General features: G+C 44.7%; 1 protein-coding gene across 4 annotated transcripts in view; it reads left to right on the forward strand.

Moving 5' to 3' along the window:
* dag1 (dystroglycan 1) overlaps nucleotides 1-21,043 on the forward strand; it is a 142,090-nt gene extending 121,047 nt beyond the window's left edge. For all 4 annotated transcript variants that reach the window (XM_072280685.1, XM_072280686.1, XM_072280684.1 and 1 more), the window contains one exon: nucleotides 16,938-21,043. In XM_072280685.1, coding sequence (XP_072136786.1) covers nucleotides 16,938-19,337 — 2,400 coding nt within the window. In that variant the 3' untranslated portion in view covers nucleotides 19,338-21,043. The remainder of the gene's footprint in view (nucleotides 1-16,937) is intronic.
* Nucleotides 21,044-23,872: the final 2,829 nt, after the last annotated feature.

Here is a 23,872-nt window from a genome sequence, read left to right on the forward strand (position 1 = left end):
CTGGAACGTGTTGCATTTCCGTAACTAAACCTTCTAAACTCAGAACACAGTTCTTGTCCACTCCATCTCTTTTGGACAAAATCTATAACTCGTGCATCTAGTGTGGTAAATATTCATTACATTACACTTCCTCGATAGCAAGTACAGTATTTTTGAGTAAACAGAACAGTACAGCACTGGAACAGGCCCTTCAACCTGCAATGTTGTACCAAACTAATTAAATTAGTAATCAAATTCCCAATTAAACTAATCCCCAGCAAGATATTCTGCAGATGCTGGAAATTTTGAGAAACACAAAATGCTGGAGGAACGCAGCAAGTCAAGCAACATTCCCTATGGAGGGAAATGATCAATTGCCATTTCTGGCTGAGACCCTTCATTAGGACCCCAAAGGAAAGGGACAGAAGCCAAAATAAGAAGGTGGGGGGGGGGGGGACAGAAAAGAGTACAAGCTGGCAGGTGATGGTTGAAACCAGGTGAGGAGAAGTTGGGTGGGGGAAAGGGGGATGAAGTGAGAAGCTGGAAGGTGATGGCTGGAAGAGGTAAAGGTCTGAAGGAGGAATCTAGAGAGCAGTGAACCATGGGAGAAAGGGAAGGAGGCGAGGTACTAGAGGGAGATGATAGACAGTTGAGGGAGCCAGAATGGAGAACAGAAAAAGAGAGAAGGGATAAGAGGAGACAAATTACCAGAAGTTAGATAAATTGATGTTCATGCAACCAGGTTGGAGGCTACCCAAACAGAATGAGGTGTTGCTCCTCCAACCCTCATCGTGGCAGAGGAGGCCATGGGAATGAGAAGTTGAATTGAAGTGGGTTGGCTACCGATAAATCCCACCTTGTGTGGTGGTGCCTGACAAATTATGTTTATAATTTTTATGTTTGGTCAATTTATGTCAGGTGTCATTGAAGTAGAGAAGGCTGATCCAGGGGAATTAGATGCAATAAATGACCCCGATAGACTTATAGATGAAGTGTCCCTTCACTTAGAAGATGTAGCACTTGTCACACTTGCAGGAATATGTACCAGGAGGAAGATCAGTGGAGAGGTAAGAGCAGATGAGAGAGTCATAAAGAAAGTGGACCCTAAGGAAAGTGGAGAGTGAGTATAGGGAGGGAAAGATGTTTTTAATGGTAGAATCTGGTTGTAGATGGTAAAGTTATAGAAAATTTGCTGAAGTAATCCCTTCTGCCTACACAATGTCCATATCCTTTCATTTCCCATCCATTTGTGTGCCTATCAGGGAGCCCTTTGAATGCTTCTATGTACAAACATCAGCCATTCTTTTTTAAATAACCTGACTTGCACGTCTTTTTTTTCTTAACCACCTCACCTTTGGACATTTCAACCCTGGGAAAAATATACTGGCTGTCAACTCTATTTCCCAATCCTAAATTGGTCTTCTTTCAGCCTCTGCCATTCCAGAGAAAATAACCCTTTTTCTTGCCTGTCTTGATAACTCATGGCCTCTAGTCCAGCCAGCATTCTAGTAAGTCTCTTCTGTGCCCTCTCCAAAACTTTGACGTAATTCCTTTAATGGGGTGACCAGAACTGTGTACAATACTCCAGATGTAGCCTAACAAGAGTTTTATAAAACTACGACACAGCTTCAATTCTCGCCATATTCAATCTACAGGAACAGTTTTGGAATGTGTAGAATTTTGACTGATAACCATCATATCCACTGGAATTTTGGGACTCATTAGCTTTTAGTATGCAGTTAAGTCTATTACATGGCTTCCCTCATGGACTGTTGCGCCCTCAACTCAGAATCAGAAGGTTGTGGGTTCAAGACCAAACATAAAAATTATTAATTTCAGTCTGGTGGGTGCTGCAGAGGCTAGAGTGCATCCTGGGCAGGGATGATTATGTTTCAGTCTGAATTTTGTGTATATTTTGGTGTAAGTGGACAGGCTTACAAGATCACAATAGAGCCCTGCACTTTCCAGGTTTTAGAAAGTATTGTTTAATCTGTTGTACCTAAGAAAAATCAAAGCTGATACTCCTAATCCTTCAGATGAATTTAGAGAAGGCCTGGGGAAAGCACTGCCATCTGAAGGTTGGATGGTTACAGCCATGATTCCGAGCAGACATTAAATACTTTGACTGCTGCTTTTGCATAGCCCTGCTGAAATTGAACTAGAACTAAGTGCAATAGAGAGTGGGTTAATCCTCCCTGGTCACCTTTTGCACAAAGGGCCATTTGTAAAATATGCAGAGCCTGCTGCCAGGATTACATTTGGGTACAGCCTGGACACAGACCCCATCGTCCCTGCAGAGCACAGAGCACACAATTACACTAATTATTCTCTCCTCATTCTCCTCAACTGCCTCAGATTCTACCACTAGGGGAAGTTTATAATAGCCAATGAGTCTACTAACCCACACAAGGATCACCTGGAAACCAGGGAAAGGTATAAACTGCAGGACACAGAAGAGGAAGTCAGAATCAAACTCAAACTGCTGGAATTGAGTCTGCATCGCTGCTGTCCTTGTTGAAAGCATCTTGTATGTTCTCTGTATTGCAAAATAACTGAGTTTAATTACTATAGTAAGAAGTGCCGCTTGGGGTATCCCTGATGATGTGATGGGGTCATAGCTATGTCTTCAGATTTAAGATTTTCTTATTTCCTCCTACTCTGTGAAAACTCAATTGTATTCTGAATCTACTATTGGGGGAGTAAGGTGTCTTGTAAGAATCATGATTCCAACATATAGTGCTTTTGGACTTCTGTTTGGAATCAGGAAAATAAATTCAGATGAACTTGGATATACAAATGTCCTAATAAATTAGGATATAAAGTGAAGGTGCTGAATCTGACTCAACAACAGTGTATTATGTGAACACACCTACACGTTCCAATAACGTACCTTGCTGAATTATTGATGAGCTCAAACATTTATATTGTCAGGAGGCAAATTTTATGACCAGACTCCTCTTCAGGAATTCTGGATGGTGTGTTTGAATGCCACTACATCTTTCACCTGTACTCTATCATATAAAAAAATTAGTCACTGAAATTTATGATTTGTAAAATCTTCTCATATTTAGTAATGTTTTTCCAACAGGGCTATGGTGCTTACCTTTTTAATGGTTGGTTCTTAAAGGTACAACTAAGTGCTCAGTGAAATGCTATTATTTTTTGTGCTACGTGCATATATATTTATCTGCATTTACTTTAAAAATGTGTCATTTTTGAATTGCAGTGGTCTTCCAGCACAGCATTTTTCCTCTTGCTGTTGGGAAATATTTAATTGGCATTAGGAGTACTGTGATTCAGCAGAATTTTGCATTATTTGTCCTTACCTGAGACTGTGGTTTCCTCCTTATTTTGAAACTTGGCTCCTTTTTAAATTGAACTACACAAAGGGAATCACATGACCAATTTTGCATCTCCAGCACTGTTTCAAATATAGCCTAGACTGAAGGGGTGAAAGTCCTGTAGGAGGTGGTACGGAGTGAAATAAGTTTGTGTTGCAGCTCGTAGCCAGCGCAGGCCTGCAGCATGGAGCTATCCAAACCTGTCACTCTGCCGTCAACCTCACACTGAGAAACCAGAGTGTAACTGTTGGAGAAAATTAAACAAAACTAAGCTGATGCACTAAAGGCTGGGGCCAGCATAGAAAACCTTTCTTTTCATCTACTCTTTGCTCACCTGAGCTGCAAGTCAGTTCTGAGGTCTTGTAGAGGAGAAAACAGTTCAACTTGATGGTTATGTTGAAGTTGTATAAGATGTTTGTGAGCCCAAATTTGGAGTATTGTGTGCAATTCTGGTCATTTACCTAGAGGAAAGATATCAATAAAAATTAAAGAGCTGTAACCCCCAGGTTCAGTGTGCTGAGTTAGTCTAGGGAAAGACGCTCTGCAGCCCACCAAACTTGTGAAATCTCATTTGTGTGGATGCTGTGTGATGTTTTCCCCTGTTACAAATTAGTACCATGCAATAACAAACAGTACATGATCTGCAATTAAACTATTATTTAGCTTTATAATTCTTAATTTTACTCGAGGGTTAGTAAAGAAAACAAAGAAAAAGGGCCCATTTTAATGAAACAGTCTAATGCGCATGTTGGAACTCACTATTTTGCTGTTTGTTCGTCCTCCATCAATTTCCCTGGCCGTCTTTGACTCCTGACCCCTTTTCACTTCCACTCAGACCTCCACCTCTCCCTTCTGGCATCTTCTCTCTCCATCTTCCACCAAGCAAAATCCCGCAAATACCTCGTTCTCAACACACAAAGAGAAACATTCCCCTCATTAGCAGTGCACATTCCAAACCCCCTGTTATCTCTAGTCATAACCCAAACACTGCTGTTACAGAAAAAACATTTAATTAACAGTGAAACCTTTTCCAATGCATTATACTCTTTCTCTACCCCACTCCCCCCACCAAACTTAGTCACGTCCTCATGACTGATAGATAATTTGCCAACCCTTTTATCTGTCCCTTGGCTGAGCCCCGCTTCATCCCTTGCAGGGTCCTGCTGCACCCAGGCTGTCCACAGAGAGCCCCCCACCCCAATTTCACCTGACTCAACATGAGAAGGGTTGGGAGTCTTTTCCTCAATCAATGGAGAGTTAGCAAAAGGCAGCATGTACCACACCCCCATGTCCTCATCCTCCGAATCAATATCCCACTCGGGCGGAGGCCGGTCTAATCTCTCCTGCTGCTGGTCTTTCAGTCGCCCTGCGTCGACACAGAGTCCTCTTACTAAGTGTAGGCTCCAGGTCGGGCTCTGGATCAACCTGCACCTCTTGCCCCAGAGGCAGAATGTGATTTTGATGGAGAATCTTGACAGGCCCATTCCCATCCTCTGGTTTCACCCGGAAAGCTGGTATGTTTAGCATCTGACTCTCCGCTACATAGAGCGTAGCTGCCTACTTGTGCTTCCCAGGTAGCCCCAAATTCCTTAGAGGACCTCCTCTTTTTTCCTTGATTCTGCTTGGCAGCCACGACCTCAGCTAATTCATAATCCTTTTTCAGCTCCCTTCTCGTATCAGACACATACTTCAGTTGAGTCTTTGGGGGTAGCTCGTCCTTGTCAGTCCTGAATCAAAGGTCAATGGGCAACCTCGCCTTGTGCCCAAACATCAGATAATATAGTGAGTACCTGGTAGCTTCATTTCAGGTACAGTTATAACAGTGGGCCAGATATCCAATATGTTGACTCCACCTGCTGTTGCTGATCTCAAAGGTTCCGAGCATGTCTGACAAGTCCGATTAAACCTCCCAGGCTGGGGATCACCCTGAGGATGATAGGGAGTAGTCCTCAACTTATCGACTGCAAGCATGCTTAGTAACTCATGTATGAACCTACTCACAAAATCCCGTCCCTGGTCACTGTGTCTGCCTAGAGATGCCATAATAAATGAAATTTACTTTATCCATAATACTTGGCCATTGTGGATGCCCTCTGGTCCTTGGTAGGGAAAGCTTGGTGTAGTGATCCGTGACGACTAAGACATTTGCCATGTTGCTAGCATCTGGCTCTGTTGACAGGAAATCCATACACACCAGGTCAAGGGGCCCCACACTCTGCAAGTAGGACAAGGGACCTGCCCACGTAGGCAGCGTCTTGCATCGAATGCACGACTTGCAGTATTCTTTGACCTCCAGCTTCACTCGGGACCAGTAAAACTGATCTCTCAGCAATCCATAGGCCTTTTCAACCTCCAAATGTCCAGAATCATCATGAAGTGACTTCAACACAATTCTCCGAATCTTCTGGGGCAGAACCAGCTGGGAGTGCTGAGGTCGGTCCGGGGGTGACGTGACCCTGTATAGGATCTGGTTTCTCAACTCCGACCTGGTCCATTCTCTCAGCAATGGAGGCACCGCAACATGTTTCATCTTCTCCGCCTGAGCCATGTCTCCCTTTTCGACCACTGACCAAACAGTACGAATGTCCAGATCATCTTGCTAAGTGGCTGTCATTTTCCCAGAATCAATTCCAGTAAGTTGTTTGTCTTCAGAGCAGTCAGGTTACAGAAAACTTGTGGAATGGCGTCATCAGAAGCTCCCAATTGATCTACCACTCGATCCTGCCCTTGCTTTCGGTCTGCCTGATACAGGACGCTCCCTAAGCCCTCTCTGCTGGCATCTGTATACAGTACATACAGCAATCGGGGGTCTACAAAAGCCAGCACAGGCACTTGGATCAGCATCTCTTTCAGTGACTGAAAGGCCTCTTCATATTTCGCATCCCGCCTCAGTCTAGAAGGCTCCGAAGGGCAAAGGTACTTTTTACCTTCTCCTTTTGTCATCCTCCCTTTCTTCCCCAAGGGAGGGTAACCACACAGAAAGCTGATTCAATGGGTGACTCACTTTTGCATAGCCCTTCACGAGCCTCTGATAGTAACCACAAAACCCAAGGAATGAGCACAAAGCACTCACGGTCTGGGACCTTCCTCAGGTGGTTACTACTTCTATCTTAGACGGATCTGTAGCTACTCCATTCCATGAAACTATGTGCCCAACATAGCTGACAGACGTTTTGCAGAACTGGCACTTGTCCAGGGAAGGTTTTAATGCTTCAGCTTTCAGGTGGCCCAGCACCTTCAGTAGCCTCGCTTCGTGTTCTTCCAAGATGGACCCATACACTGGCGTCATCCAGATACACCAGTATCTCAAGCAAGTTCATGTACCCCACTGTTTTCTCCATGACCTGCTGGAGAGTTGCAGGGGCTCCTGATGTGCCCTGAGGCATTCTTTCAAACTGGAAGAATCCCAGCAGACATAAATGGTGTCTTCTCTTTGTCAGCCTCACTCATGGGGATCTGGTAATATCCACTGCTTATGTCCAGTACACTGAACCACTTTGCACAACTCGGACAGGTCAGTGCATCTTCAATTCTTGGGACCGTATACTGGTTGGGGATGATACCGCTGTTCAGAGTCCTATAGTCCACACACATCCGTACCTTCCCATTCTTCTTTGTGGCCACTACTATCAGGGTCACATGGGGGTTTCAGGATTCGGTGATGATCCCAGCTTCTTTCAACTTGCACAAATGCTGCCAAATGCCTTCCACCTCCACAGGGGCCAGTCGCCATGACCGCTCTGTGAATGGGGTGTCCTCAGTCACCTGGATAGTGTGATGAGTGCTCTTGGAACAACCCACATCAAACTCGTCAGTAGAAAAGACACTTTTCAGCTTTAACATTTTCTCTTCTAACGTCCTCTTCCAAACCGCAGGTGCCGGTAAGTCCCCAAATTCGAATTATTCAGTGGTCAACTTCCCCCTTTTTCCAATAGTTTCTCCCCGGCTTATCTCACAGGGAAGCTAGACATTACTGTCACCGGGAAAGGATGTGCCAGGGGCATCTCCCACTTGAAGGTGACCTCTCTCTTCGTAGTGTTCCTGACAATCGCTGCCATCCTGTTTGCCTGTACAACCAACTTCGGGCCCCAGCAGGCACCCCCGACTCCTACTCGTGGTCTTTGGGAGCATCTACCAAGAAGGCCTTGCCCTCAGGCATTCCAGGATATTTGGGGTTTCCCATTACTCTTGCTACTTCCCCGGGCCATAACACGATTGGCTTGAACTGGGTGAACCACACAGTCCTCGTCTAAACTCCTTATCTGGCCCACTGCAGCCACGCACTTCAAAAGCAGCTCGAAACACCAGGTGAGTGGACAGTGTTCTTAGGAAGCTCTCCAGCTTTCTCTTTGCAGGCCCCCATGAGTCTCCTCACAGTAGGAGTGTTGGTCCCTGCCAGAATTGAAACGCTGCCCTTCTCAACGGGGTCCAGACAAGCCAGCACTAATATATCAAGGGCCTCAGCCGCTCCCACATCGGCATCCAAAACCTCTAGCTTCACTGACACATAACCATCACACAGATAATCACCCGCACTAAGACCCCAGATCTCTAGTGCACTGAATGACATCAATGATAAATGCCTCAAATACTGGTTGTAAAATGAATGGTACAGCAAAAAGACCTGCGACCCTGTGTCAAGAATGGCTCCAGTATAAATACTCTCTATCTGTAGCGATACACTGGAACTTAGCCCCACTAAGCCTTCAGGAATATGGTTCTTTGCTTTAGGGTGTGTTCCTTGATATATTGCTGGGAATGTGTTTCTTCCCTGCCCCGCCCCCCCCAATCCCCTCACTGGGGCTCTTTTAAGTTTTCCCAACGACTCTCTCTGCTTAGGTACCTGGGGACTCACTCTCCAAAGGGTTTCACAGGTATAACAAACAACACTGGCCGCTCCCCTTCACGCGTGACACTGGCTGCTGGCAGCCCTCTGCATAGTCCGTCCCTTTAGAGGTTTCACCTCCCTATCTGTTCTATCACATGGGGGGTGGGATCATGCCTGCTTATAACATCCAGGACATCTCAGTTCTCAACTCTGCCGCGTTCTCCTCCACTACTCCCTGGGGCAGGCTATCCGTGGTCACTTCACCACAGGGGACTACTACCGAGGACTATAGTCTGCTGACAGAGCCCTCCTGTGCCTCCAACACGTTCTCCTCCTCCCATACCTCTCAGATCAGCTCAACAAAAGAGGGAGGAGGGCGCATCTTCCGAGACATTCGGAGACCCCAAGCAATCGGATGCTGGCACTGGGGACCCTTTGCTATCTGGTCCATTCTTAACTGATCCACCTCAGCCGCCTGAATGACCCCTCTGTGCCGCAAGCAATTTAGCTCCCTCTCTAGCTGAAAGATATAGGCAGAAAGCTTCTCTCCTTTCTCCTGCCACATGTTCTGAAACCCCGTCATGAGCTCCATTGGGCTCCCTGTTGTGCCAGTTGCCTTTTCCAATGCCCCCATATAATTGATAACTTTAGCTACGGGATACTGGAACTTCATAGCTCTCACCACGTCAGCAGACCACCCACTCAAACTTTCCATCAATCTCTGTCGCTTTACATCATCGGAGCACTGCCACTCATCTAATAACTGAGAGGTCTGCACTGCCCAAGTCTCATACTTCTCTTCCCCTTTAGGGATGGGTGTTATTCCAGAGAATAGGCAGAGCCTACTGGGACTTTTGACCAGGATATTTTTCCATTTATTTGCCAGAGGGGTAAGGGTGAATACTAACTCAGAATTCTCGCTCTTCCCTGGGGGACAGGGACTAATTAGACATTCCAAATCTGACCACTCCTTCCCCTCACTCCTCAGAAATGAGAGAACCCTCTCTTTGAAGTCTCCGCCCCCAGATACGGAGAAGTCGACTTGTGATTCGGCCCGCTCTGCTGCCGTTACGGCGGCGCTAGTCTGCAGTAAAACAAGGTCTGTGCCTGCCATTTTATAAAACCTCTGCCCCGCAATCATAACGCCCGTGGATGAACACCACCGCTCCCACCGGCAGCATCCATACTAGCACAGAGTTAAAACACGCAACCCCCCGGCTCAGTGCTCAGGGCAATCACAATACCCCCTCAATTATAATGCCCAGGTTCATTGGGCTGCGTTAGTCTAAGGAAAGACCCTCTCCAGCCCACCAAACTTGTGAAATCTCGTTTGTGTGGATGTGCGTGATGTTTTCCCCCATTACAAATCAGTACCACACAATAACAGTACACCATATGTAATTAAACGATTTAGCTTTATAATTAATTTAACTAGAGAGTTAGTGAAGAAAACAAAAAGAAAAAGGGTTCATTGTTGGAGCTCACGATTTTCCTGTCCATTTGTTCTCCATAGATTTTTTTTCTCTCCCACCCCCGGGCCTCGTTGACTCCCAACCCTATTCCATGTCCACTCAGTCCTGCAGTCTACAACCTCTCCCTTCTGGCATCTTCTCTCTCCATCTTCCACTGAACAAAAGCCCACAAATCCCTTGCTCTCGACACACAAGGAAGAAAAGCCTTCCCCTCATTGGACAGCGCACATTCCGAAGCCCCCGTTATCTGGCAATAACCCAAATGCTGCTGCTACAGAGAAACCATTACATTAACAGTGAAACATTTCCCAGGGCATTACAGAGCGCAAAGGAAATTTACAAGGATGTCAGAGCTTGCAGGCCTGAGTTACAGGGAAAGTTTGAATAGGTTAGGAGAATGAGGTGAGAATTGATAAAGGAATACAAAACTGAAAGGCATAGATAGGTTAGATGAAAGCAGGCGTTTTCCATAGGCTGGGCAAGACTAAACTAGAGATCATAGGTTAAGGTTGAAAGGTGAAATATTTAAGGGGAAACTGAGGAGAAACTTCATTCAAAGGATGGTGAACTAGCTACCAGTGGAATTGGTAATGAAGGTTCAATTTCAGCATTTAGGAGTAATTTGGGTAAGTACATGAATTGGAGGGTATGGAGGGCTGTGGTTCAGGTGCAGCTTGATGGGACTGGGCAGAATAATAGTTAGGTATGAACTGGCTGAGTCAAAGGGTCTGTTTCTGTGCTGTAGTGCTTTATGACTCTGACACTATTGATGAACAGTAAAATGGCAATGGTAAGTTAAATTTGTATTAATAGTTTTTATTCCAAAAAAATCTTGCAATTTTTAAGAAAATGCCTATCACCACTACCAAGTATCCCAACATTAACAGGTAACGTACTATTACTGAAGTGTAGTGACTGCTAATAATGTTGTGAGGCTGTGGAAAAATTGCAGTGGGTAGGATCCTACTGATCGGATCACCTGGCGGTACTCCTAGTAAATATTCAACAAGGTCACCCAGTCTCTGTCTGGCATTCCCCTATTGATCCAAGATGGTCCCAGAGTATTGTGACTCTTTACAAGCTGTAAACAGATCCATTTATTGCTTTCATTATAATTGTGCTAAATTGGTTGGTGCCAAGTCACACTTGATGGTGTTTGATTGATGTTGTAACAGCGTTGCAGCCCATGAGTACTGTGCCATAAGATATGGGAGCAGAATTAGGCCATTCGGCCTGTCAAATGTACTGCTTTGGTACATCACAGCTGATTTATTATCCCTCTCGACCTCATTCTCCTGCTTTCACGCCCTAACTAATCAAGAACCTATTAATCTCTGCACCCAATGAACTAGCCTCCACAGCTACCTGTGGTAACAAATTCCACAGCAACAACACCCTCTGGTTAAAGAAATTGCTCCTCTTCTCTGTTCTAAATGGATGTCCCTGTGTTTATTCTGAGGCTGTGCCCTCTGGTCCTAGACCCCCCCCCCCCCACTATAAGAAACACCTACGTTTGACCTGATAGGTGTATAAGATGATGAGAGGCATTGATCGTGTGGATAGAAAACCATAGAAGACCATAGAAACTACAGCACAGAAACAGGCCTTTTGGCCCTTCTTGCCTGTGCTGAACCATTTTCTGCCTAGTCCCACTGACCTGTACACGGACCATATCCCTCCATACACCTCCCATCCATGTATCTGTCCAATTTATTCTTAAATGTTAAAGAAGAACCCGCATTTACCACCTCGTCTGGCAGCTCATTCCATACTCCCACCACTCTCTGTGTGAAGAAGCCCCCCCAATGTTCCCTTTAAACTTTCCCCCCCTCACCCTAAACCCATGTCCTCTGGTTTTTTTCTCCCCTTGCCTCAGTGGAAAAAGCCTGCTTGCATTCACTCTTATCTATACCCCATCATAATTTTATATACCTTTATCAAATCTCCCCTCATTCTTCTACGCTCCAGGGAATAAAGTCCCAACCTATTCAACCTTTCTCCGTAACTGAGTTTCTCAAGTCCCGGCAACATCCTTGTAAACCTTCTCTGCACTCTTTCAACCTTATTTATATCCTTCCTGTAATTTGGTGACCAAAACTGAACACAATACTCCAGATTCGGCCTCACCAATGCCTTATACAACCTCATCATAACATTCCAGCTCTTATACTCAATACTTTGATTAATAAAGGCCAATATACCAAAAGCTGTCTTTACAACCCTATCTACCTGTGACGCCATTTTTAGGGAATTTTGTATCTGTATTCCCAGATCCCTTTGTTCCACTGCACTCCTCAGTGCCTTACCATTAACCCTGTATGTTCTACGTTGGTTTGTCCTTCCAACGTGCAATACCTCACACTTGTCAGTATTAAACTCCATCTGCCATTTTTTAGCCCATTTTTCCAGCTGGTCCAAGTCCCTCTGCAGGCTCTGAAAACCTTCCTCACTGTCTACTACACCTCCAATCTTTGTATCATCAGCAAACTTGCTGATCCAATTTACCACATTATCATCCAGCTGTAACAACATGACTAATATACTGGTGAAATCACGGTTTCCTTGGGCTGTGTACATCTAGGGTAAATCCGTGAGATTGAGATGGCTCTCCCACCCCAAAACCAAGTTTATATGAATGCTGTGTAATTGCTACCCTGTTAAAACCTAGTGCCAAGAATAATAGACAGCGCACTTGCATATTAATAGAATGGTATTTATGAATGTTAACTTAACTAATGGGTTAGTAAAGAGGAAAAAAAACCAAAAAGGGCCCATTATAATTAAATAGTCAAATGTGCACAAGTTGGAGCTCAGCTCTTCCAGAAGTCATAATCACCAACCCTCAGTAGACTTCTGCACCTTGCTCCATCGAATCACCATCCCCCATCTGTTCCAGTCCTACAACCAGTTCTCTCCAACGTCTTCTCTCTTCATCTTCTGCCGAACAAAGACCCCCATTCACACTGTTGTCAGGAACACAAAAAAAAGCTCCCTATTGGATGGCTGACCGTCCAGAGCATCTATTATCTCCAACCGTAACCCAAGCACTGCTTCTACAGAAAGACCATAAGGTTAGCAGTGAAATCTTTTACCAGGGCCTTGCACAGGGCATCCGAAAGTACAACAAATCAAATACTTCTAAAGTATGAGTAATTTATGGAGACCCTGCACTAATTAGCACATGACATGATTTCTTCTGTGACATGACCAGTTAATCCACATTAGCATTGGTTGTGTGATAAATATTATTAGTGTGAATAAGAATGTATCTTTATGAAATAGTGTCACAGAATGTGTTATGCCTGCCTCAGAGGATAAATATAGTCGTAGTTAATATCTCATCCAGAAAAGCTGAATCTTCAACAGTTCATATTTCCCCAAAGCACTCTGCCGTTAGCCTGGAGTGTAACCTTTGGCTCTGTGCCATAGTTGAGTCATAATGATACTTTATATACAGTATATTTGCAGTATTGAGAAAGGAAAATAATAATTAAGATCTTGATGCCAAGTTATTTTACATCCATTTTTTGTTTGATAATCATCTAGCTGACTGTTGGATCCAGTTCCAAACCAACTAATAATTTCAAAAGTAAATACTCTCTTCTATAAAAGTTGTTTCCATTCCTCTCAGCTCAACTCCAAATTATATAAACAGACAAGATAACATGCTTATTTCTTTTACTGAATGTGGTTTGGATGCCCCCTTGATTATTCTCTCAAGACAGTTATGCTTCTTGAATTAGGTGGGCTGTGATGTTTATGAATGCTTCTTTTAAGCAGATCTCTGTATTGCTGCTGAATTGAAGTCACAAAGCACAAACCAGACTGGCATACTTTATTCCTTTCAGTGAACAAGTGAAATGTAATTGGCTTTATGGGAATTACTATTTAGATACATTATACTAGGATTCAGAAAGACTAAGGAGGGTATTAAGGTTGTGGTTATTGTACTGTAATTAGTTCGTAAACTTTACTGAGGTTCCAAGAACTAGGCAGGAGAAAATGGGTGTATACTGAAAACAGCATGGCAAGCTTAACTTTGACCCATCAGTGCATATTAAGTAATGACCTCTCTTAAACAGCGAAAGAGAAAAAAGTGTTAGAGAAGTAACTTAAAAAAATACAGCATTGATTTAGATGGTAAGATTCTGGCCCAGGAATGAATAATATTCCTTTCAGCATACTACAGATGAAGTGGATTTAAGCCTAACACAGTTGATTGAAATTTTCAGTGTTTTTGCCAAAGGATCTCAAATTCAGAGGCCCTCCATTGGCTGGGGTTGACCATGGGCGTTGCGTCCCAGCTGTCTACATGATACACAAGCCAGGCAGTACGATACGGAGAGCAAGCTGTTGCCCATGTAGTAGGCTCCCCTTCTCCAGAGGAAGGGCAGAGAGCAATACAGCAGCATTGCAGAAGTGCCAGTCAACATTGAACTCAGCGTAGGATTGCCTTAGGAATACAATCTCCAGATTTTTCCTCTGGGCTTACTCCCAAAGCCCTCCCTATGAGTGGTTATAGCTGCAAGGCAGTGGAGGTTTGAGATCAGTTTTCCTTCTAGATGAGCTGTCAACCACGGCTGATGGGCCCATCTGCCTGAAGCGACTGGTTTTAAGGTGCCAGTAACCCACCATTGCCCCTTCTGTCAGTGGTAATTGTTCCTTTGGGGTTAATAGCTAGGCTACAAGTGAAGGCCAGGAGCTGGACCTGGTTGTCAGAGGCTACTTGAGACGCACGCCATAGGGAACATTTACCATATTCGATTATAACAACCGTAAGGAACCATGTCAAATTAAATAATGTGAAATGCATCATGTCTCAAAACTGGCCTTCTCCTTTACAGTTCCTGACTTTTAGAAATTGTTCAGAGTACGTGAAGGACTAGGGCTGCTTTCAAGTGGCAGATAGATTCTGTTTTTACTTTGTAGTAATTATTTTTGTGTGGCCTGAATTATATAAATACTGCACAGTACGTTGCTAAGGGAGTGCTGCCTTATCAGAAGTGTTATCATTCTGAGGTTACTTCTGATCTTTGGTGGCCTTTCTAAGAAGATAGGAGGCGTATTCCACAGAGCCCTGGTCAAATTTGCCCTCATTCCTCAGTTTGCTCCACTATTTAAATAGAAATATGGGAAGATATTTTATCAGTGGATGAAATCTGTCTAAAAGAAATCTGGAAGTTTATTTTTGTAAATTGAGGCAATGTATGGTGGGGGAATAGTAGGGACACATTTCTGAATCCTCTGTAACATTTGTGTTGGGAATATGAATAACTATTACATGTACGAGCCACTGTCAACAAGGGGATGTGGAACGTTGAACCGGGTTACTGGGTTTTGTCCTTTACTTTGTCACGTGGTTTGTATCCCAAATATCTAACTGCACCAAAATGTGGCCGGCAATTTATACGAGATCTGAATTCGTCAATAAATGATGCTGTGTGAAGTTTTATGTATATAAAACTGTTTTAAGAAAAATCACATCCTGAACTGAGCCCAAGAATCAAATTAGAGAGGGACAGGCAATACAGTATGTGAGAATGAGGGGCAGATGGTACTCTAAATGGCACTAAAGAAATGAGCTGGAAATTGTGGCACCAACACAACCTTAGGATTGCTACAAAAGGATAGTTAAATGTGAGGGGGCTTCAGTCTGGGCACTTGGGATACTGGACTTTGAGGGGGTTAGAGTATCAAGGGGTTGGGGTAAGTGGGGATGGTCTTGATGTAGTGATCACATATCTGGTGATGAGTTTTGGGAGGAGCTGGGTCTGAAGAATGGTCTCAGGTGACCAGAAGGACGCAAAATTATCATGGGTTGGTGTATTGGTGTATAGCAGGTCTGACTGAACGTATTATATTTTCTGTAAAAGGATCAAGGTTCAACTTTATTCACCATATCCATTATGTTTTCATCACAGCCTAGTATGGAAACACCAATGCCTTTGAATGGAAAATCCAACAGAAAGTAGTGGATTTGGCCCAGTAAATCATGTGTAAAGCCCTCCCAACCATTGAGCACATCTACATGAAATGCTGTTGTCAGGAAGCAGCATCTCATCGGATATCCTCACCACCCAGACTTTTCTCATGCTGCCATCAGGTAGAAGGTACAAGAGCCTCAGAGCTCACGCCACCAGGTTCAAGAACAGTTACTATCCCTCAGCCATCAGGCTCTTGAACAAAAGAGAATAACTACACTCACATGCCCATCTATTGAGATGTTCCCACAACCATTTATCTCACTTGAAGGACTCTTTATCTTGTTATTTCATGTTCTTGTTATTTATTGCTATTTATTTAATTGCATTTGCACAGTTTGTTTTCTGCACTCTACTTGATCTTTCCTGCTTGTCCCAGTGTGTGAAGTCTGGCTGCGGCGGATTGAGCGGAAGAGACTGATTAATGGTCCAATGGTCAAGAAGGCAGGCCAGCAGGCGTTATGGAGCGCTAAGAGCACGACAAGGCACTTAGACGTCCTGGTCATCCACTGCAAGAGGTGATCTCTTTAAACTCACCCGGCAGAAGGCAGAGGCAAACCACTGCTATAACCTGCCCGAACATGATTTCCCAATATGTCAGAGTGGCGTGGAGGGAAATCGTCCGCCAACTGGAAATTCCAGATGCCACCTAACGACGATTTGATCTTTCATTGATCCTGTTATAATTGCTGTTCTATAGATTTGCTGAGTGTGCCCGCAAGAAAATTAATCTCAGGGTTGTATTGGGTGACATGTACTCAGATCATAAAATTTATTCTAACTTGGAACTTTACATGTATTAGGAATTTACTGAGGTGTTTTGGTGTGACCTGCAACAGAAACATTCAAAAGTTTTAAAGAATAATATATGTACTACTTTAAAATAAAATTATATGTTGAGTACAGATAAGAAATAAAATGTGTGTAATACATACCAAACATACTTACTATGTACAGTAAATAGCATTATAAATTAGTGGTTTAAAGTTTTTACAGTGTAGTGACTGAGGTAATGGATAGAGAGGGGTGAGAGAAATTAGAATGGTTGATCAGATTAATGCCTGGGGGAAGAAACTTTTAAAATGAAGATTTTCTTTTAGTAGCTCTTCAAATAGTAGTTGAAGTAACAGTATCTACTACCTTCCAAGCAAAAGTATAATGGCTGTTCTGAGGTGCCTTAATGGTTTGTGCTGCTAAACCTGGAGAATGGAAGAAATGAAGCAGTGTTGCCTGTTATGTAGAACACTGACCAAATGCTGATTGGGTTTCAATTTCTATTGCGTGAAATAAAAGTCTTGTACTGCAGACAAACTGGTGTCTCTCTTCTTTCCCTTAGGTCACAGAGTCTGGGAGGGAAACTCTACCTTCGTGGCTGCACTGGGATGCTGTGAGTCATTCTCTACATGGGCTGCCGCTGGACACGGACAGAGGAGTTCACTACATCTCAGCCGTCGCCATGGAACCGGCTGCAAATGGAACCCTGGTGCCTTTTGCTGAGGATGTTTTCTCTGTTGAGGTTCTACCAGATGATCCGTTGGATAGCACGGCCCTTCCTGTGTCATCGCAGTTGGTCAATGAGGTCACACCAGTGATCTGTGCACAAGAGGAGCCACTTACCATTCTGACGGTGATCCTGGATGCGGACCTAACAAAGATGACAGCCCAGCAACGAATTGAACTGTTGGATAGAATGCGCAAGTTTGCTGAAGTAGGTCTCAATCAAATGAAACTCGTTCCAGTTGTCAACAACCGACTGTTTGACATGTCTGCCTTCATGGCTGGTCCTGGAAATGCCAAGAAGGTCGTGGAGAATGGGGCTCTGTTATCCTGGAAAATTGGCTGCTTCTTAAATCAGAACAACGTGCCGAATATCAGCAGTGTGGAGGTCCCTGCTAAAGAGGGCACTATGTCAGCCCATCTCGGGTATCCTGTGGTAGGGTGGCACATAGCCAACAAGAAGCTGCAAGTGCCAAAGAGAATACGGAGGCAGATTAATCCCACGCCAACACCCATCATTGTGGCCCTGCCACCAACAACCGCTGTTAAAGAACCTCCCAGCCGTATAGTCCCAACGCCCACCTCTCCAGTTATTGCACCCACCACTGACAGAGTGGCCCCACCCATCAGAAAGCCATTGATAAGCAGACCTATCAAGACTGTCAGACCAAAGGATACAATTACCCACACACCCACGCTGGGCCCAGTGCAGCCAACAAGGGCATTGGAAAAATCGAGTACAACGGTGCCTGGTCAGATCGAGCCCACCGCTACGAGGCCAGGTTACGTGGAGCCAACTGCTGTGCCGTTCCCACGCACAACCAAGAAGCCTCGGGTCACCACTTTGAAGCCACAGGTCACAACTCCAACTACCATGACTGCAAGCACCAGGAAAACGAAGGTGCGGACCAAAGCGCCCCGTGTCACCGCCAAGCCGTCCACCACCAAGCTGCAAACTACCTCACCGCCCACCAGGCGCACGGCCAGCCCTGACCATGCCACCGGACCCGGTCGGGTGACTATCTCTGACAACCGGCCGCCCAAGCGCATGAATCACATTGACCGTGTGGACTCGTGGGTGGGTACCTACTTCGAGGTTAAAATCCCATCCGACACTTTCTATGATTATGAGGATGGCACCACCGATCAGCTGCAGCTGACCCTCAAGCTCAAGGAGCAGCAGCCCCTGAGTGAGAGCTCATGGGTGAAGTTCAACAGCACCAGCCAGTTGCTGTATGGCTTACCGGACTCTGGCCATGAGGGAAAGCATGAGTACTTCATGCACGCTGCGGACAAGGGCGGCCTGACTGCCGTAGATGCCTTCGAGGTCCACGTGCACAGCCGGCCTCATGGCGGCAAGTCCAGCGTCAAATTTGCTGCCCGTTTCCACGGCGATCACCGCAAGGTGACCAACGATGTCAACAAGAAGATCCAGCTGGTCAAGAAGCTGGCCCATGCCTTCAATGACCGCAACAGCAGCAGCGTGACCTTGCACAGCATCTCCAAGGGCTCCATTGTGGTGGAGTGGACAAACAACACACTGCCACTTGAACCCTGCCCAGAGGAGCAGATCCGCTCTCTCAGCAGCCGTGTCGCAGATGACGCTGGCAACCCGACTGAGATCTTTGTGAGCGCCATGGCACCAGAGTTCTCGCCCTTGAACATCTCTGTGACAGGGACAGGGAGCTGCAAGAACATCCAGTTTGTTCCCATGGTCCAACACCGAGAGATCCCACCAGAGCCCACCGTGGCTGTTGTTGCAGGCGAGGCGCCCTCCAGGACCAGCAACGATGACGTGTACCTACATACTGTCATCCCCGCAGTGGTGGTAGCTGCCATCCTCCTCATTGCTGGCATCATCGCTATGATCTGCTACCGTAAGAAGCGGAAAGGCAAGCTCACCATTGAGGACCAAGCCACCTTCATCAAAAAGGGCGTTCCTATCATCTTTGCCGATGAACTGGATGACTCCAAGCCCCCTCCTTCATCGAGCGTACCACTCATCCTCCAGGAAGAAAAGCCCCCTCTCCCTCCTCCAGAGTACCCCAGCCAGTCTGGCCATGAGGCTATCCCTCTGGGCCAGGATTTGATTGGTGAATACACACCTCTGAGAGAAGAGGATCCTAATGCACCTCCCTACCAGCCTCCACCACCCTTCACAGCACCAATGGAAGGGAAAGGCTGCCGTCCAAAGAACATGACCCCTTACAGATCTCCACCTCCCTATGTCCCACCCTAATACTTCAGGGACCGTGGGTTCCAGGTTCCCCCCCACCTCCCCATCCCACGCATCTTTCCACCCCCATATCCCAATGCTTCTCCTTCTCCCTCTCCCTCTCCGACCCTCCCCTCCAACCCACCTCTCCACCACTCAGTGTTGTCTGTAGGAATGGAAGCCTGCTGCATTTTTTTAATTTTTTCAAGCACTGGGTCTGTTGGTTCGGAAGCAAAGTATTGCTGGAGTTTCACTGCAGCACCTAATGCTGTTGATCTCCCTGGCTTGGTGGGATGATCTCCACCAGTCAGCATTGTTTCCTTGATCTCCTATGTACATTGTAACTGCAGGCTTCAGAACATTTGTTTTAAAATGCTAAAGAGACCACGGGCAGCACTGGGGATGTTTGATACAGTTTGCCTTTAACACTAATTGTACTGTTTTCTATTCACACGTGTCTAGCAACAGAAGTATAACAAAATGGTAGCCTAATGTAAATGTCAGAGACTGTACTGAAATCAGTTTGTTTTACATTTAATCCACTGTACCTAAACTTATACTTCTAGTTTGGCCATTTTGATTGTTTTAAGATACAACTTTACTCTGCTCTGGCTTTTGGGACACCTTGTTAACCTTGGTTCTACTCGACATCATTTCTTGCTGTCAGGCCTTTGTTTATGGTTCTCTAACATCTAATCCTTTGCCTGCCATCAGTTCTTCAGTGCATCTGGTGCTGGATGCTCCTGCAAAGCTACCTGGTACCCTGCACAGCAACGCTGTTCATCTTTTGCGTTGTACGCTCAAATTTGGTGTGTCCTTCATCTTCTGCCTCCTTACATCCTTGCATGTCTCCTATCTCCCTGACCTCTCCCTTCATTTCTTATTTGCATCACATTTCATGCTGTACTGTGTCTTTTCTCTCTCTCCCTGCTCGCGTGCGCTCTCTCTCTCTCTCCCTGCTCGCACGCGCGCTCTCTGATCTGTGCAGTTTGTATAAATTTGCCCATTTGTCGAGTCCTGCTACTCCTATCAGCTGCTTGGCTGCAGACAGACAGGGGTCTTATGATAGATTATATTCTAGTCAGCCGGAAATGATTAAAATAAAAAAATTCAATCTAATTTTTTTACTAAATTTTTGATACAGCCTCAATCCTTTTATTAAAAGCATACTGCAATTTGTAAACGCTTGGCTTCTTAGGAATTATTAAAATGAAATTGGTTTTGATTTTTTTCTTCTTGCTCTCTATCTATCTTTTTTCATAGATCACCTTAAATTTTAATTTAGAAGGTTTTTAAAAAAAGAAATTACTGCTTTTATTTTTAAAGATGATTATTCTCACAGGATATCATATAGGTGTGATGCCTACCATATTTTACTGGACTGAACTACAAAGAGATGGTATTTGAAACTTGGACTCAAAAAAACCATTGCAATAATTGTGTGCTGCACTGGCTTGGGTGGTCCGTCTTTAGGACTGGCTTAATGTGCACACCATGGGATCTTGAAGCCATAATAGAACATGGCGCGCATGCCCCACGTGAGCGCTTGGATCTGCATTGGCCAGAAAGATCTGATTCATCCATTGTCACGGTGATTGGTGGGCAAATCAAAACAGAATAATGCATTGTTAGCAATTTTACTTTTTACAGTTATTAGTGAACATTTTATTTATGCCACTAGGCACTGTATGTTGGAAGTCTTGTATTAAAATGTGTTTTCACCAAACTGATTTATATTTCTGTTTCTTGTAAGGAATGGGGCAATCAGGGACCCTTCTGCCTAAAGTAGAACTTTAATCTAGACTAATGGGATAAAGTACCAAATTCAGTTACAGTGCTTGTTGCCTTCACTGGCTGTTGAGTTAGGCAAGATTTGCAATGAAGTCTATTTTAGCAATTAAAACGTAGTCCATTTAAAGAGACTGAACAAAGCAGAACTCATAAATTGTACAATACAAGATCACGATCTAAACCTGGGTTATTTCTCTAGAAAATGCAATGGATGAAAAAAGTTACAATGTAAAAACAAAATGTTTGATGCCAGTACCAGTCACCTAAAGCAATGATAATTTCAGGTGTGATTAACAGAGCTATTATGCAGTTGCCTTTACTCAGATAGAGGGTGGGGTGCAGCAGTCTGCTGTCTAGTGAAGTCATCTGAATCCCAAAGTAAACTACATTCAGTTGTCTCCCACACCATTGCCAACTTTATTGTCTCTGGAGATCTCCCATCCACCGCCACCAACCTCATAGATACCGCAAGCCGCACCTCCCGTTTCTACCTCCTACACAAAATCCACAAACCTGCTTATCCAGGGAGACCCATTGTTTCAGCTTGTTCCTGCCCCACCAAACTCCGATAGGCATACCTCAACTCTGTTTTATCCCCCAATTCAGTTCCTTCCCACTACATCCGTGACACTTCAATACTCTTGACCTTTTCAAGGATTTTCAAGTTCCCTGGCCCCCATCATCTTATTTTTTTTTTACTATGAATGTTCAGTCCATATATACCTCATCCCCCCACCAGGAAAGCCTCAAAGCTCTCCGTTTCTTTCTGGACACCAGACATAACTGGTTCCCCTGCACTGCCACTCTCCTCCGCCCAGCGGAACTTCTCACACTAAATAATTATTTTATCCTTTGGCTCATTCCACTTCCTTCAAACTAAAGGTGTAGCCGTGGGCACTCGCACGGGTCCCAGCTATGCCTGCCTGTTTGTCAGCTACATGGAACAGTCTATGTTTCAAGTCTGTAGTGGTGACCGTACTGTACTTTTCCTACACTACATCGACTGCATTGGTGCTGCTTCCTGCACGCGTGCTGAACTCCTTGATTTCATCCATTTTGCCTCCAGCTTCCACCCTGCCCTCAAATTCACCTGGTCCATTTCTGATGCCTCCCTTCCATTTCTCAATCTCACTGCCTCTAACTCCAGACACAGCTTATCCATCGATGTCTATTACAAAACCACAGACTCACAGCTACCTTGGCTACACATCGTCCCACCCTGCTATTTGTAAAAGTACTGTCCCCTCTTCTCAATTCTTCCGTCTCCACCATGTCTGCTCTCAGGATGAGGCCTTCCGTTCTAGAACGAAGGATTTATCCTCCTTTTCTAAAGAAAGGGGCTTCCCTTCCTCCATTAATCTCCTTCCTGGCACTTATCCTTGCAAACGGAACATGTGCTATACCTGCCCCACACCTCTTCCCTCACTATTATCCAGGGCCCTAAACAGCCCTTCCAGGTGAGGCGATACTTCACCTGTGTGGCCTCCTGTATATCGGTGAGACCCGATATAGGTTGGGAGCACGCTTTGCTGAGCATCTACGCTCCGTCCGCCAGAAGAAGTGGGATGTCCCAGTGGCCACCCATTTTAATTCCACTTCCCATTTTCATTCCAGTATAACCATCTATGGCCTCCTCCACTGTTGTGATGAGGCCACACCTTGTATTCCATTTGGGTAGCCTCCAACCTGACGGCATGAACATCGATTTCTCTAACTTCCAGTAATGTCCCCCACCCCACTCCACTTCCCATTTCCCATCTCCTTTTCCCTCTCTCATCTTATCTCCTTGCCCGCCCATTGCCTCCCTCTGGTGCTCCTCCCCACCCTTTTTCTTTCTTCCATGACCTTCTGCTTCTTTCACCAATCAACTTCCCAGCTCTTTACTTCATTCTTCCCCCTCCAGGTTTCACCTATCACCTGATGTTTCTCCCTCCCCTCGCCCCAACTTTTAAACCTATGCCTCAGCTTTTCTTCAGTCTTGCTGAAGGGTTTCGGCCTGAAATGTCGACTGTATTTTTGTCCATACTGCATGGCCTGCTGAGTTCTTCCAACGTAACTCATCTTGTTGTTCAGTGACACACGCACAGTTTCCCATCTACTTCATACCTGCCCCTTTTCAAATTATTGCACCTCAAACACTTAATCAAGATTGAGTGTATTGATTGGCGTAGATTGTGCTAAGTTAGATAAAGTAATTAATAAATACTATTTGCTTGTCACTGCCTCGAACTCTTCGCAAACCTATCCCAAACTGAAATTTGTGGTTCTGGAATACCTTAAGTTATCAGGTATGTCAAAAATTCAAACTATTGTATTGTCTCTCTGCCTTTGTCTTGTTTTACCACTTCCCTAATCATCTAGAATTTCCCTTTGTTATCCTGTCCATTGTAATTCATTTGAATCTTTTTCTGTAGTTTCACCCTTTCTTTTAATTATTACTTTATTTTTAAATTACATTACATCCTGATATTTTCTTCTGTGCTGTCTTAGAAGTTGCTTTTACCACCTCTAATTTTTTTCAGTAATTATCACTTTGTGTGTGATTGCTTTTGTTCAAATGTTCCCCTACACTTCAGGTTCACTTCACTTTAGTAAATCTGGCAGTGACCACTCATTGCTCTACTTTGTACTGGGTAAAAAACACACAACTTAATCATTTTATCACATTCCTGATTCCTCTTCCCAGTTTATCTCAGTATAATTGATTTGGTGGAGTTGTGGATAGTGAGGAAGGTTATCTAAAGGTACATCAGGATAAAGATTAGTTG

The sequence above is a fragment of the Mobula birostris genome, chromosome 16 (assembly GCF_030028105.1).
Source record: "Mobula birostris isolate sMobBir1 chromosome 16, sMobBir1.hap1, whole genome shotgun sequence".
Classification (NCBI taxonomy): domain Eukaryota; kingdom Metazoa; phylum Chordata; class Chondrichthyes; order Myliobatiformes; family Myliobatidae; genus Mobula; species Mobula birostris.